Source organism: Gossypium hirsutum, chromosome D13 (assembly GCF_007990345.1).
Source record: "Gossypium hirsutum isolate 1008001.06 chromosome D13, Gossypium_hirsutum_v2.1, whole genome shotgun sequence".
NCBI classification, from domain to species: Eukaryota; Viridiplantae; Streptophyta; class Magnoliopsida; order Malvales; family Malvaceae; genus Gossypium; species Gossypium hirsutum.
In genome coordinates this window covers 19993679-20011215 of record NC_053449.1, presented here as the reverse complement: position 1 = coordinate 20011215, position 17537 = coordinate 19993679, and the positions used below count along the sequence as shown (strand labels likewise).

At 31.7% G+C, this 17537-nt stretch overlaps 1 protein-coding gene across 1 annotated transcript; it reads right to left on the bottom strand.

Moving 5' to 3' along the window:
* Window positions 1–14516: 14516 nt before the first annotated feature.
* LOC107919343 (cation/H(+) antiporter 4) lies at window positions 14517–17080 on the bottom strand. Its single transcript, XM_041108593.1, has 4 exons — window positions 16820–17080; window positions 16079–16718; window positions 15727–16031; window positions 14517–15641 (listed from the first exon to the last, which is right to left on the bottom strand). The coding sequence occupies exons 1-4, from the start codon at window positions 17078–17080 to the stop codon at window positions 14517–14519; spliced, it is 2331 nt and encodes a 776-aa protein (XP_040964527.1).
* Between the last annotated feature and the right edge of the window lie 457 nt (window positions 17081–17537).

Here is a 17537-nt window from a genome sequence, read left to right as displayed (position 1 = left end):
GAAAACAGATTGAAAAACTAATATGACGTCTATCAATTCTGATTGGACAGATGTTTTGTCTTTAGCATCAGAGCAGATGACTCTCAAAAGGTAGAGACTAGATGTCACAAACTAGACTGATAGTACATTGGATAGGATCCAAGTAGAATAGATCCTAAATATGTTTATGGATTTACTCACTTTTGATATTCATAGTGTGACATACCTTAATCTTGAGTGGATAATGGACTATGTATGTATGCATCGTATACTTTCATGTAAGTAAAAGCTTAAGTTTAAATAGATAAGGAATTGTAAGTTGGTGCATTGGGTATACAACTTCTACAATATGTAGTATCATTTATAATAGTGGAATTCATAACTCAACTAATGGGCAAATTATATCCTCTTATTGGCATTACATGATAGATGAAAAGTAAACATGGTCACGGGTCATTACATGATAGAGGTTAAACAATTGAGAAATAAGGACATAGCTTTAGTAAAGGTTCTTCGGCAATGTCACAGGATAGAAGAAGCCACCTGGGAACCCGAGGAAACTATGAAAAAGCAATATTCGAACCTCTTTAGGGGGAGAGTTGTAACAACCCGTTTTTAGTGAAATCAGAAAAGTGGTTTCGAGAACATAATCTGAAGTCAAAAAATTTATTTTATTATTATTTTATTTCCTACAACATGATAGTAATATTGTATAAAAATTTTCAGTAAGAAATTTTACTGTTTACATGCTCAGTTTGATAAAAAGGACTAAATCGCGTAAAGTGCAAAAGTTGAGTTCTAGTAGCTAAAGGTATTAAATAGCTATAGAACCTTAAATTAAGAGTCCTTATTTGGTAATTAGACCACTAATGAAGATAGTGTAATGTGATGGCTTGACATTTGTGTAAATTTTAATGCTTTTAAAGGTTATAATAGTAATTTAGTAATTAAATGATAATTAAAATAAGTAAAAGGCATTCATGTTCTTCATTTCATTAAGCCACCACTGAAAATTCATTGTTCTCCTAATCTAGGGTTCGACCATCTTCATTTTTTCTTGATTGGTATATATTTTTGTCCCGTTTTAAATGATATCTATGTTTTCAGGTTCGTTGTAGCTTAATCTAGTTAGCACGGGGACTAATTTGTGAAACTGTTAAACTATTAGGGTTTTTTCATTAATGAATGTGCATGTTTTTTGATGAATTGTGGAAGAAAATGGATAGTTGTTGTTAGATAAACAACTTTCGTTAAGTGATTTTTGATAAAATTATCAAATAGGGATTAAATTGAAAAATAGAAAATATTACATTGTGAAATTGTGAAATAAATGAAATATGAGACTTGCTAAGGACCTAATTGATATTCGACCATAGTGGGTTATGGTGGAATTTCATAAATTTCCATTTTTACAAGCTAAGGACTAAATTGTAAAGAAATTAAAAGTATAGCGGTAAAATAGTAATTTTCCAAAAATGATTTTGGGTTAAATTGAATGAAATATATATTAAGTTGAGCTAAATTTATCCATATAGATCAAGACAGACCTCGTACGGCTTTAGATCGGGGTAAAGAGAAAGTCTCGAATTAATCACTTTTGTATCTACGTATACTCGTCGAGGTAAGTTCGTGTAATTAAATTGTGTATATATGTTTTTAATTAAATTATACTTGTATTGTAAATTGCTATACGTACATACTTGTTGCATATCTAGTGACGTATGACGATTACCGAGCCCTGTTTGAACCTTAGGAATTTGTAGGATATAAATGACATGTCATTAGGGTTTACATGATTCGAGTGTTGGTCCTGAACATCCTACCGATTGTTGAGGTCTGACATGTGTTACGGATACTCCACAGCTCGTGTGAGCAGCATCGTGTAGCTACATTCTGACCGACAGCTTGTGTGAGCAGACCTATTTTCACAGCTCGTGTGAGCATACCGATTCACACTTGTGTAAGAATACATGTACAGGATTTGACAAATTACAGTTATATGATTTAGCACACCATGTGTGAGCTATCCTGGGTATCCAACGGTATTCTAAATGGTTCAACAGGCAATGTTCTGATACAAAATGATAAGAGTTCGATACGAACTATTACAAGGATATATATGAATTATATGGAAATGTTGTTACATTGTATATGGAAAATTGAATTGGATGATACATTTATATGAAACTTAATCAATTGTTGCTCATCCATGATTATTAGTTTATATATGTATTTACATGGCTAACATGGTTGGTGTATATGTGCTTAGGCATTTGGCCAAATTATGTTGGGATATACTATGTTTACTTACCTATTATATGACTAAATGGTAAGTTATATTCTATGCTATACGAACTTACTAAACTTATATGCTTACTCTGTATCATTTTTCGTGTCTTATAATGTATCAGAAACTCGTTTGGGTTGGAAGCTTGTCAGAGCTATATCACACTATCCATCAGCTTTATCGGTACTTTAAATGTTTTGATTTTGGTTGTAATGGCATGTATAGGCATTTTTGGTCAATGTTTGGCCTATGTGTTTTGGTTGTTGAAATGACCATTTGATTTGTCTTCTGTTATGATATTTTTGGTGATGAAATGAATTTAGTTTTGACATGTAAATATTAGCCTTATAGGCATGATATTTTGCTTCATATGTTTGAATTATGGAAGTTGAAATTATGGTTTGAATATGCATATTATATATGGTTTGTAACTTGTTGGAAAATTTGGGTATTGGTACTTTGTAGTTGAATGACATTGTTTAGTACCATTTGGTACGTTTTAGTGAGTAGATTTTATGATACGTGTTGAGGCAAATCTAGTTGGAAGTTAATTGATCATTTTGGGTCAATTAGATTACATAGTTAAACATGTTTACATATTGTCATTTGAGGTGCCTAAGGGCATATTGGTTGTATGATATTATACCATATCTATATAACTTGTTTATGCATGATTTTGATGCCTTGTTTATGGCTTGTGTATATGTGCAATTTTGGTTGTAGGTATATGCCATGCTGGGTGAGAAAAATGGCTTGTAAAATGGTCTATTTTCGTCCACACAGGCGTGTGTCTCAACCGTGTGTGACACAGGGCCAGGTGACATGGCCATGTGTCCCCTGTAACTTTCTAAAGGCTGCAAGTCAGGCAGTTACATGGCCTAACACATGGCTTGGCACACGGGCGTGTGGGGTTACTTTGAAGGGTACACTGCTTGGCACACGGGCGTGTGGCTTGGCCGTGTAACCCAAGTCAGTGAGTCATACGAGCAAGGACATGGGCTGGGACACGGTCGTGTGTCCCTATATCGAATTTCCACGCGGCCTAAGACACGGGCGTATCTCTTGGCCATGTGACCCCTACATCTTTAAAAATTTTCATTATTTTCTAAAAATTTCTCTAAGTTTTCGATTTCGTCCCGACTCATTTCTAGCATGTTTTTAGGGCCTCGAGGGCTCGTATAAGGGACAATATGAATTTTTTGGTTTGCATTTAATATGTTTATTGATATGGTTTAAAATTTTTGAAATTTATGTTCGTTTGATTTGAAAACTCAGGTAATGCTCTGTAACCCTGTTTTGACGAGAGATACGGGTTTGGGGTGTTACAGTATCATTCATAATAGTGGAGTTCATAACTCAACTAATGGGAAAAATTATATCCTCTCATTGGCATTAAAATGATAGATGAAAAGTAAACATGGTCACGAGTCATTTATTTTTGTGATAAATGACTTAATTACTATTTGATAGTAATTGACTTTTCATGAAGAAAGATGTAATGATTACCACAAGATAAAATATGATCATATTGCGAGAACGAATTTAACCTAAAGAGATTAAGAATATCCTATAAGAGTAGCACACTAATGATAAGGTCATTAGACGAGCACTGATTAAGTAGCTTTTGTAATGATATGTAATTAGGGAGAGCTTAGTCATGATATTATAATGGAATGACATCGTAACTAAATAAGTTTATAATTAATAGGCAAAAGGTTAGAACTTAATTATAAATTACTTGAGCCCTAATTACAAATGTCCAATCAATCCTTCTACTAGCTCATTGAAACCATAAATGAATTGCATGTAGAACAAAATGAACAGAAATGAATAGAAATGATAAAGTTAGAGAAATAGGTCGCATTCACAAATGAAAGTGTTTTTTCACTGAGTATAGAAATGACTTGAGAATTAATTTAAGGTTTTTGAATTATTATTTAATTAATTGTAATTAAATGATTGAAGTTTAAATATGAAATTAAATTAATTAGTCATTATGAATTAGTTGAATATGAAAATTAAATGTATTTCCTTATAGATTCTTTTACAGTAAAACTGTCATGACTTTAACGAAATCAGAATTGGGTTGAGAAAATTATTTAATTGGAAGATTAATTTAGTTAATTTGATTAATTAAATTAGTTAAATAAATATTATTTATTTTGGGAATAGAAAACAAATATTGGGTAGGATTAAATTACAAACTGTTGGGTCAAAAGTTCAATAAGCACATACAATTGGACTTAATACATGAGATTTAACAACCTGATTTTCAGTGGAGTTAGAAAATGCGATTTTGGAACCTCGTTTCCGTAAATCAAGTTTGTAAAAATTAAATAGAGATATATATTGAAATAATATATAAATGAATCAAAATTTAGTTAAGTAATTTAGTAAAAATTGTAGTTAATTAAGGTTTAGGAACTAAATCGTAAAATTTTAATTGCTATAGATTTTTAATTTGAAAAAAGCTTGAGGACCTAAATGATAACTATCCAAATGACCAAAATTGTTATTAAACCATTGTTTTTTTTATAGTTAGTGGACTATAATGATGGTCATTTATATTGTTATAATTAAGACTAATTAAGTAAACTAATGTAATTAACTAATTTAATTAAGTTTAATTAATAAATAAACCTAATATAAATAGCAAATAATGGATGGAAATATGAAAAGTATCATCTTCTTCAACATTTCCACCATCCAAAATAAAGAAAACAAAGAAAGAAGCTATTTTTTTGTATCTTTACATTCGACCATCAATAGGTAAACAAAATTATATCATTTTCTTATAATTTTTATAGATTTGTGGTAATGAGAGCTTGATTTAGTTAGCTCATGTACCAATTTATAAAACTGTTAAAGTTTTAAAAAATTTCATTGTTGAGAATTGAAATTTTAGGTGTTAAATTAATAGAAATTAAGCTTGGTTTAAGAAAACGACTAAATTGTAAAGCTTAACTGATAGTTTTGCCTATTAGGGACCAAATTGAATAAAATGTAAAATTAAAAGTAGGACTAAAAAATAGGAGGCCACTAATGAGTAATTGTGAAATCGGATTTCAATCCGAGCCTTTAAATTGAAAGTTATGCTTGTCCTAGTTTTAGTGACTAAATTGAATAAATTGTAGAATATGTGTGACTTTGTAATTGAATGTGATTTGATATAGAATTTGATATTTTGTGTTTTCGAATTATTATTCGTAGCCAAAGACGACACCGGGACATCAAGAGGGAAATAAAAGACAATAGCCAACGATGAGTAATTTGAATTTTTGAGTCGTATTTTTATGGTTCGAGTCACTTCAATTATTGCATATTTATTCTATTTTGCACGACATAATATTGAGGTGCGTTGAAAATGGTTATGAATTAAATTGGTATGATTGTGATTGATTAACGAGATAGAGGACTAAATTGAATAGAATTGAAAATAGTGAAACATGATAAAATTATGAAATATGATTTGAATTGGGTTGAATCATGTTATGTTATGTATGAAATGGTTAATCGCTTGATGAACTGAAAATGATGAAATATAATTTGAGCTATTTGATTAATTGGATAATTGGTTTCCCTATTAACTGTTCGGACAGAGTCGGATATAATTGGCATGCCATAGGATAGATTGAGTACGTGTTACTTTAACTACATGTCAACAAGTGCTAGGAACAACTTTAACTTTGGTTATGCTGATGAACGCTAGGCGCAATATATTTACTTTGGACTTTCCTATGAGGCACTAGGTGTCAAATTTGATATGTTGGTTGATATCTATGTATCTGTTTGAGTTTGAGTCAGGTTAAAAGGGGATATAATGCATTAATTGGTTTATTGGTATTGAAAATGATCAAATGTTACGTGTTGCACTACAGGTATTCATTTACGAAATTTTAATATTAATAGCATGTAAAAAAGCATGTAAACCGGTTAAACGAGCCTGAGGGCCAATATGAAAAGATAATGGTTAAATTGTTGTATAGTTTGAAGATTTGCATAATTTGTATGTGAATTAGTTAACATTTTTACTTGAGATTAATTATATACATTTGGTTCAAATTTTGCATTATACTAACTCAAATAATAGAAATACCATTGTGCTTTATTGCTCAAGGTAAGATTTTTTTTTCGCGTGCAGGTTAGGTCCAATTTTGAGGTTACAAGTATTGACTTCAACATCTAGCCAATAATTTCAGACTCAATAGTGTTTGTGTATTTTCTTTCGTTAGTTAAGCGACATGTACCTAGGTTGGGTTGATTTTGGTGTTAGATTATGTCTGTGTACTTTTGGGATAGAATTTGGGTGTATAAAATTGGTCGATAGGATGTGGTATGAATATGAGCTCTAAATATGGTTTGAAATATATTAAAAGCTGCAACTATCTATGGCATAGATGAATGGATAAATATATTTAAGACTTGAAATGTAATATATTGGCTAGTTAATTTGTAAGTGATAAGGCATTAATATATTGTTGATTAAGGGTGTTGAAGTGCATGAATTGGTGTTTGAGGGATGCTTATATTGAATGATCTTAGTGTTAGAAAAAATCCGATTTGAAAATAGTTTTCTTGTATAGTGGAGAATAAAAAAATTTGAAAACTAACTCGGTTTGTGATATTTATAGTAACAAACCCTAGACTGAAATCTACCTGTGTTTTTTATAGACGGATCCTTGTCATGCCCGGCTTTCAACCAAATGGACATCTCCACTATTCTCGTGCCACGAAATGCCTCGAGTGTGGGCTCGATCAAATTGAATCAAACACAAAAACTAGAAATAGCTTTCTTTTCTTTTGGGGAGAAAATGAAAATTCTCTTCTCAAATAGAAACCGACAGAATCGTTATTTTAGAAAATATATTTAATTCTAAGGAATAAAAGTCTCTCTATTTTCGGGCAAAATAACAATTTCTTAAATTTTATCAGTGGTAAAATTGTTATAATTTTATCGAGGGTAAAATTGGGATGAGAAAATTATTTAATATAAAATATTGAAGTTTATTTTGGGAAATAGAAAAACAAAATCAGGTTGGATCAAATTACAAAGTGTTGGGTTGAAAAGTCCAAGAAGTACTCGTAATTGGACTCGATGTGAGAGAGGCCCAAAATCCTCTCATGGAATATGAAGGGGTGACAACTCTAGTAGGAATACTAAAGGATGCCATCCACCCTACTCCTACTCTAAGTAGGAAATTGTTTTTCTCGTTGAAATAAACTTCTATGATTCAACAAGAGTTCTACTTTCTCTTTCTATAAATAGATGACACCAGTAAAGCTACTAACGTAGAACTTTGAGAACTCTACCAAAAAATAGCGAGAATTTATTCTCAACTATTAGATATAATTTTCTAGAATAACAATTCTACCGGTTTCTATTAAAGAAGAGAGAATTTTTGTTTTCACCCCAAAAGGAAAAGAATTTTTTTCTAGTTCTGTGTTTTGATTCAATTGGTTCGAGCTCACACTCGAAGTAGTTCATAGTACGAGAATAGTGGAGAAGATCGTTTGGTTGAAACCCGAAAAACATCAAGGATTTGCTTATTCAAAAACATAAGTACGATTTCTGTCTAAGGTTTAATGCAATAATTATCACAAACCGAGTCAGTTTTTAAAAATTTAATTTTTCGCTATGTAAGACACCGTTTTCAAATTGGATTTTTTTTCCAACACTTAGGACTTCTACATGCCATCTTCATCTTCTTTCATCTATCTTCTTTATTTTCTTCTTTTTTCCATTTTGTTCTTGCTTAATTATTCAAATATTTGATTTATTTAATTTTTGCTATTTTAATTGCTTCCTTTAATTCTTTTATATGTAACTTGGGTTTGTGTGTGTTCCAAGTTGAATCAAACTCAGAGTTCTCCTTCATTCGTCTAGAACCCTAAGTCAAATCCGTGACTTGAACAAACTTACGTTCCTGTTTCGTGCGCATTTTATCAATAATGAATTGTGTAGATAGGAGATGATTAAAGATATTTTAAAGAGAGAAAACAACAATGAAAGCAAACAAACCTGTAACAGCCCGTTTTTTAGTAAAATTGGAACAGTGGTTTCGAGACCACAAATCTAAGTCCGTAAAAAAATTATTTTAAAATTATTTTATGGTCTACCATGTGATAGAAATATCGTATAAAAATTTTGTTAAAAAATTTTACCGATTACATGTTTAATTGATAAAAGGACCAAATTGCATGAAATGTAAAAGTTGAGTTCTATTAGCTATGGAATTCAAAATTGGAGGTCCTTATATGGTAAATAGACCATTAAGAGGAGTTAGTAGATAAGTATGATGATTCATCCATGAAAATTTAAGAAAAGAAAAGTATGATGATTTAAGAAAAGAAATATAGACCATTAAGAGGAGTTAGTAGATAAGTATGATTTCATCCATGAAAATTTAAGAAAAGAAAAGGACTAAATTGGAAACTAAATAAATAAAAGATGATGAATAAAATAAATATCTAATATCATCATTTTATATCATCTTTCCCAAAATTAAATGCATGGAAACCCTAGCTAAGAGAAGAGAACTCAAGCAAGCTTACCTGACTTACTTAGGTAAGTAATCTTGTCTCGTTTTTAGTAATTTTTATATTTCTAAGATCGTAATAGCTTAATTTAGCTATCTCGAGGATTAATTTGCAAAGTTATCAAAGTACTAGGGTTTTTCCATGGATGAGTATGTACTAATTATGAAATTTATGGTAGAAAATGAAAGGTTGTTGATAGATAAATAACTTTTGTAAAGTGAATTTTGATGAAATTGTGATTTAGGTTCTAAATTGTAAAGATGTAAAATTCATGGAAAAATTCTAAATTTTATGAATTACATGGGCTGCAAATGCTATATGTAAAAATTGACTAGGCTTAGAATAAGGATTAAATTGCATGAATTTCATTTTCTAAGCCTAGAGATGAAATCATAATTAATTAAAAGTATAGGGGCAAAATGATAATTTTTTCCTAAGATATGAATTGTATTAAATTGAGTTAAATTTACTCGTATAGACCTGAATAGACCAAATACAAAATTGGATCGAGAAAAAGAAAAAGTATCAGATTAGTAGATTATAATTCACGAACACTTGTCAAGGTAAGTTCGTGTAACTAAAATTGTGTATATTTGTATGTTTGAATTGAATGTTGTATTTACATGAATCGTGTAATTTCCATGTACATGAAATTAATTACATATATGACAATGCCCGACAAATATTAAGTCCTTTTGGAATGAATGAAATTCGATTGGATACGGGATTCCCAAATTGGTTGTGGCCCTGCATATGTTGCGGACACACCACAGCTCAAAAGAACGTCCCGTTATTAACTCTCATGAGCATCCCAATATTTGGCCCTCTCGAGCTTCCTGTTGTATAGTTCTTGTGAGCTTCCCGTTAATAGCCCTTTAGAGCATCCCGATCGGTTGTGATCTTGCATGTGTTGTGGACACACCGCAGCTCTTATGAGCGTCCCGTTATATGGCTCTTCAGAGCTATCCGTTATTGGCTCACATGAGCTTCCTGTTATACAGCCCAGATAAGCTTCCCGTTACATGGCTCACATGAGCTTCCCGTTATAAGGCTCAAGAGAGGGCTTCCCAATTATGTGCTCTAATAAGCACTCCTGAATATGAATTGACAGATTATAGTTTGTACACTTCAAGTGTACTACCTGAGTGTCCATGATATTTCTAATAAATTCAATGGGCAAAGTTCTGATATGGGATAATCTGAATTTGAGATAAATTATTATGGAAATGTATATGTTATATGAATATATGATGTGGAAAACATATGTACATGAAAATTGTTACATGATGAGCTCATCCTTGTTTCTTGATATTCACATGAATTACATGACTAACATGTTTCTTGAGATTATATGTGTTTAGGAAAATTGTCAAATTTTTTTGGATAAATTTTACATGCTTACTTTAAATGTAAATGAATGGTAAGTTAATTTCCTGTTATATGAACTTACTAAGCATAATATGCTTATCCTGTATTATTTTTCCTGTTTTATAGTAATTCGAAAGCTCCAAGTGGTTGGAAGCTGGTCGGAGCATCATCACACTAACCTTCAACTTATTTCGGTATATGTAACGAACTAAATTTTGGTATAATGGCATGTATAGGTTCAATTGGGTCATTGATGGCTAATATGTGTTTTGGTTATAAATAGCCATTGGAATGGCTTAAGTTGGACATACTTTTGTTATGTATAAATATGTGTGGTTTCTTCATGCTTGTTGTGTTTGATGTGGTTGAGTGATGGATAAGTTATAGGCATGTTGATGTATGAGATGAGATAGTATAGTTGGTAAAAGTAAGCAAATAGATGTTTTGATTAATGTGGTAAATTTGAATGTTGAGAAATGAGGTATATGACATGTTTATGACTTGGAGTTGGTTTAGTTTAAATGTCATGGATTGGTTTTTGAATATGTTAAAATGTTAATATAGGTAGAAGACTAAATGGGTGAGAAATAAGGCTTGAAAATAGCCTTATTTTATCCACACAGGCAGATAAACGGGCATGTGTTATGGCCGTGTGTCCCCTGCATCTTTAAAATTTCAAAACAGAATGCTCAGAATTGATCACACAGCCTGGAAAACAGGCGTGTGGCTTGGCCGTGTGACCCCTACAATCCCGAACAAGTGAATCAAGTCCTGTCTCTCTCCAAGTATAAAGACCTCACTTTTGTTCCTAGAGATTAAAACACTCACCTTTAGATTCTCCCCTTGAAAAAGTAGGTTGTAAACACAATCTATTTACTCTTAAAATTCATTCACAAGATAACTTCCTCAATCAAAAATCAAGTGATCTCTATGCTCTCATACAAAACCTATACAAGTCTCTCTATATATAATAGTTTTTGTGACTTGCTAACATACTAGAGATCAATTACAATTCAACCTCTTAATAATAGTAGCTATAAAATAGCAAAAGCAATATACTAATAACGTCCAATGTAAAGTGAATTAATTGAGATTTATTCTTTAAAGATATCTTTAACGTGATTTGAATTGATTCTTTATAACCCAAGGGGTTTAATTGTTTGTTCCGAACCAATCTAATCTTTAAAGATAGTTTCTTTAAAAGTCAAGCTTCCAAACATCAACAATATCAAAACAATTCAAATATTAAAGATTTTGTTTCACTAAATTTTCAACTCCAAATATGGCAAGTATTAAGTTGTGGTAAGGATGATGGAAGTGGCCACTTCCAATTGACATTTACCCCACTTTAAAAACTTACCTCAACACATTATTTTGATATTAAAGTTCAATCTTTATATTTCTTCGTACAATTCATTAAAGGAACATAATAATTTAGGTCAAATTATGGTTTCAATCTTATATTATATTTAACTTGAGGATTTAATTTTATTATCTTAATTTAATATAATTTATCTTAATATTTTTATTAAGCTTGTACCTCACTCTAAATCAATAACACTTGTTAAAAAAAATTCATTATTTAACTACTATGAATTTTCTTTTAAAAGAAAACCTCTAAACTCAAAATTTTCTATGTTATTTAAAAGATAAAATTATGGTTCTCAAAATGGTTTTTTTTTTACTAGTTTATTATTTAAGATTTGTTTTTATGATGTTGGTAATTTGAATTTAAGATGTACCATTAATAATATTAATAATAGTAGAAAATTAAATTATACCAAATTAGAATCTTTAGTTGAATATAGTATAAGATGAAAAACATAATTTTATGATAATTAAATGTAAAGTTAAAGTAAAAATTAATTATACCATCACATATATCCCATTCAATGTCCTTAGTGACAATGAAAAAATGTTACTACAGATTGATCCCCTATATTTAGGGTGAGTAAAACTCAATTCGACTCAAAAAAATCGAAAAAGATTTCGATTTAAATGAATCGAGTTATTTGGATCAACTTGAATTTTTTATTTCAATTTTCGAGTTCAAATCGAGTTGAGTTTTCGAATTCTAATAACTCAAATAATTCAAATAAATCGAATATCAAATTATAATATTTTACATTTTTACCTCAAACCGCCAAATATTTTTACTTTTCCCCTAAAGCTTTTAATCCTTTCCACTTTCCCCCAAAACTTTTACTCCCCTCACATCCCACCCCCATTTACCCCAAAACCATTCCCCCTCCCATTTTGTTTTGAATATTTTCCCTCCAAAATTTTAAGCCTCCCATATACTTTCTCCCGAAATTTTCCCCAAAACTTTTTATTTTCCCCAAAACTTTTACTCCTTCCCACTTTCTCCCTAAAACTTTTACTTCCCTCTCATCTACCCCAAACCCATTCCATTCCCTCCAAACTTTTACTCCCCCATTTACTCTACCCAAAAACTTTTTTATTTTCCCTCTTAACTTTTACTTCTCACACTTTATCCATAAATCAAAAATTAAAATCATCCAAAAAAAAACTCTAAACTTAAATAGTAATAATTTTATTTATATATGTTATTTATATTATTAAATTAAATTTAACATTTTTTACTATTTATATTATTGAATTTTTAATCATATTTAATCTTTATATTAAAATTGAATTATTAATGATGTCATAAAATATTCGTGTTAGAATTTTATGTTGGTATCAATTTCACATTATATCTTTAAAATAACTTTTATCAAAAAATTATATTTTTACATTTAATATATTTTTTAATTTCAAAATACATAGTGACAATAATCAAAAGATAATAGAAGCAACTAGGGGTGAGCGTTTGATCGAATCGAATCGAATCGAATAAAAATATTTTGAGTTAATCGAGTTGACAAATCATATTTATCATCCTAATTTGATTTGAAATTTTCTCGAATCGAGTCGAGTGAGATGGAATTCGAATCAAATCAAATATATTTGTTCGAGTTAAATTTTAAAAATAATTTTGGGTCCTTGTAACCACTGTCACCTATCGTAATAAAATTTGTCCACCTTAATCAAATTTTTTATTAACTTTCATCACCTCATAATTTATTTATTAATTTTTTATATACTGGTTAGCTTCTTTGCTTCCTTAGTTGTTTCATTTATCTTCAGATTCTTGTCACTATGTATTTTGAAATTAAAAAATATATTAAATGTAAAAATATAATTTTTTAATAAAATTTATTTTAAAAATAAAATGTGAAATTGATACCAATATAAAATTTTAACACGAATATTTTATGGCATAATTAATAATTCAATTTTAATATAAATATTCAATATGACTAAACAATTCAATAATATAAATAATATAAAATGTGAAATTTAATTTAATAATATAAATAGTAGATATAAATAAAATTATTACTATTTATGTTTAGTAATTTTTTTTGGATAATTTTAATTTTTTATTTAAGAGTAAAGGGTGAGAAGTAAAAGTTTAGGGGGAAAATAAAAAGTTTTGGGGAATAAAAGTTTGAGGGAAAGTAAATAGGGGGAGTAAAATTTTAGAGAGAAAATATTTTAAAAAAAATTGGAGGGGGGAGGGTTTGGGGTAGATGGGAGGTGGGATGAGAAGGGAATAAAAGTTTTAGGGAAAAAGTGGGAGGGAGTAAAAATTTTGGAGGAAAATAAAAGGTTTTAAGGGTTTTGGGGAGTAAAATTTTGAGAAAAAGTAAATGGAAGAGTAAAGTTTTGGTGAGAAATAGATTTTGGGTAGATTGGGGGGTTGGGAGGGGAGGGGAGTAAAAGTTTTGGGGGAAAAGTAGGAAGGAGTAAAAGTTTTGAGTGAAAAGTAAAAAGGTTTGAGAGTTTGGGGTAAAATTGTAAAATATTATAGTTTGATATTCGAATTATTCGAATTATTCCAGATATTCGAATTCGAAAACTCAACTCGATTCGCACTCGAAATTTGAAAAAAAAATTCGAGTTGATTCGAATAACTCGATTCGTTTAACTCAAAATTCGAATTTTTTTTCAATTTTTTTCAGTTGAATTGAGTTTTGCTCACCCCTAGAAGCAACTAGCAAGAAAAGACGCTAACCGGTATATAAATAAATTATGAGGTTATGAAAGTTAATAACAAATTTGATTACAGTTGGTAACAGTGGTTACAAGAAGCCAAAGTTATTTTTTAAAATTTAACTTGAACAAATATATTCGATTCGATTCAAATTATATCTCACTCGACTTGATTCGAGAAAATTTCAAATCGAGTTAGGATGATAAAATAGGACTCATCAACTCAATTAACTCGAAATTTTTTCACTCGATTCGATCGAACGCTCGCCCCTACCTGCATTGGGGCTTAAACAGTCCTTTGTTGCTGTTGTTGCACAATCAACAAAGAATAACTGCGAATAAAATCTGCAGATGAGAGTAGGTCTCCAATAATCCCAATCTCTTGAAATTCACACCATTCTTGTAAACCTAAGGTTTGAGGATCTTCAGTCTTGTATCGTCTCCCAACAATGATAAGTTGGTAGTCTTCCACAATGGATTGGAGAAAATTTGAAGTTTCCGGTCCATCATTTACATGTTCTTCAATGTATGTGAAGCATACACTTTGTTTGACATCGTTCAACACCGCACTATCAAGCATTCGATCATTCTCCGTTAAGATGACGCCTAAGCTATTCGCGGCTTTGAGATGGATTACGGTGAGGCGGACACTTTTGTCCTGGGAAATGCGTTTAGCTAACGCTAAAGCCTCCCTATCATCTTGACCCCCCAGGAAGATCACAGCAATGTTGTAGAATGAGGAGTTATCTGATGATAATGGATCTCTAATACCTGAGCCTTTTAGATTGCGGCGTCCTTCAACAAGGATCCCTACCGAGCAAGGCGCCTTTTCAAGGATATCGAAGTTCAGGGTTCTTACAGTTTGATCTTCTGATTCAATGCTCCCGTCAATGTACCACCTCCGATGAAATGGAAGTAGTATAAAGGATGTGAGGCGGTCCATGGCGAGGTTGCATATATCCTCGTACATCAAATTTGGCGGAGAGACTGCTGTGAAAACGGTCACTGATACAGCTCCCCAATTGTCCCGTTCAAATTGTTCGAAAGAGACCACGACATTCTCGGAGTATGATTTGCTGGAGAGTGTTTTCTTCTGCTTATCATGAGTAATGAAAAGTGGTGTGGCTTGTCCACTGAGCTTGATAAGGTGAAGGACATCCAAAGCAATGGAGCTTTCTCTAGTTGGACAGGAGGCATTCAATTGGTTGATAATAGAATTGACATTACCCGGCACGTGAACGCAAACGATCAATCGAAGCTCCTGGTTGAGCCTAGAGTTCATGATTGTCCTTTTCTGGAAGCATAAATACTTCCTAGATGGATCGTAAAGCCTTTTCACAAGTATTGGCACGATGCTTGCAACCAAAATGATCACAATAGTCATGTGAGCAAATATATCTTCTGATATAACCTGAATTTGTTTAAGGGAATCAAACAAGAAAGTATTAGACACATATAGATAAATGAAGACCAGAAACAATATAAGAAATACATACTCTGTTGTCATTCATGATGCTGTAAGAACCCATCTCAACAATGCCTTTGGATATCATTATAAATGCAAGTGCCAAAGAATCCCTTGTGGGCATCTTGCATAATAAGGGCACTAGTAGAGAGACCCCAAATTTAATAATAAGTGCTACCATAGCTCCAAGGACTTGGTGATATGCAAATAAGTTTGAGTTCTTAAAGTAAGACAGATCAAACCTCAGGCCACAAGTTGTAGCAAATATAGGCAAAAACAATCCTGAAATAACGGGGTCTAACTTTTCGACCAAAGCAGATCCCAAAGGGGGTCCATCTGGGACAGCCAAACCAAAATAAATGGACCGTATAGAAAATATATACGAAATAGGTCAGTGAACCTAGGTGACATCATGAATGCCAAAATGACAAGATAAAAGCATATATCTTTGATTTGGCCAGCCTCAGGGGTGCGTTTCACCATCCATTTCATCGCTGGTCGCAACACAAACACCACGATTACAATAAAGAGCAGAGCTAGTCCAAAATCAATTAGAGCCTCTTTTCTTCCTTTTTCAAATCCTGTTTTCACCCATAGGCTAAACACCGTAAGAAATAGTGTCAGCATGTCACCTATAAGTGCTGCTGATAATCCAAGCCTGCCGAGTTCCGAGTTCAAGATTTTCAGGTCACTGAGAAGGCAATGTATGACTGGGAATGAAGTTCCAGAATATGTTACTGCGAGAAAGAAACTTTTGTTTGAAAACTCATTGCCTTCTTCGTGAAGCAACTTAATTGTTGTCATACAAGATACCAGAGGTACCACCACCGTAAGCAAACCAATACATATGGCCTTCTTTCCAGATTTCAGTGTTAAGCTAAGGTCCATTTTCACCCCACTTAAAAACAAAAAGAACACAAAACCAAAGGCTCCCACTGTCCCCAGAACTGCAACACTCTCCTCTGATATGTTAACCAAAGAATGTTCATCACTGAAAACCATAGGACTGAGTAATATCCCTGCCTGCATTAAGAAAAATATTGTCAAAGACAATCCTGGATTTCCTAAAAATGAAAAAAAAAAAAACAAGTAATGTTATCATTTTGAGGCATGCATGCACTTACGAGAAGCTGGGAGATGAACAATGGAAGTCCCAATTTTTTTAGCAGACTATGAATTATTTGAGTGAGAACAAAAATGACAACCATCTGGAAATGAAGCCTCGGCCCAGAATAGTCCATCAACTTTTCATGCTTATCTTTTTGAGCTAGCAATGCAGCCAACCCTGGAGAGATGACGTTGGGAGGAAATTTAAGGCAAATCTCTTCTGATCTTTTCGTTCCCTCCATCCCTGTGGTGTAGGAGCTTGAATTACCATTCGCCATGGTTGTCCTGTTGGGTGTTACAAGCTACAAAGATATTGACGGGAATTCGCAAAGGATTGGGTTATTAGTGTTGGTGATTGAATGAAGACAACAAGTCATAATTATTTATAACTTTAGGTTCTTCATAAACAGCATCAAGCTTCTTACTCTTGCGTTTTCTTTTTTTTTCAATTTTAGTATTCTTGGTCTCAAAAACCAGAACGAATTCTTATTGTTTCAAACTTCCTATCAGTTAGAACCATAGATCTTCACCATCGTAATTCCGAATCCTTTGCTCCAATAATGGTAATTAACGAAAAGAAAGTAATAAGTTAAACCTAACACTAACTTATACAAGTTACTAATCTTAAAACAATGAAATAATAAGTTACTATTCCATTATTAGATATTAATAAAAACTGAACCTCATACATATAATTCTTGATGATATTATATCATTTTATAATTGCAATTAATC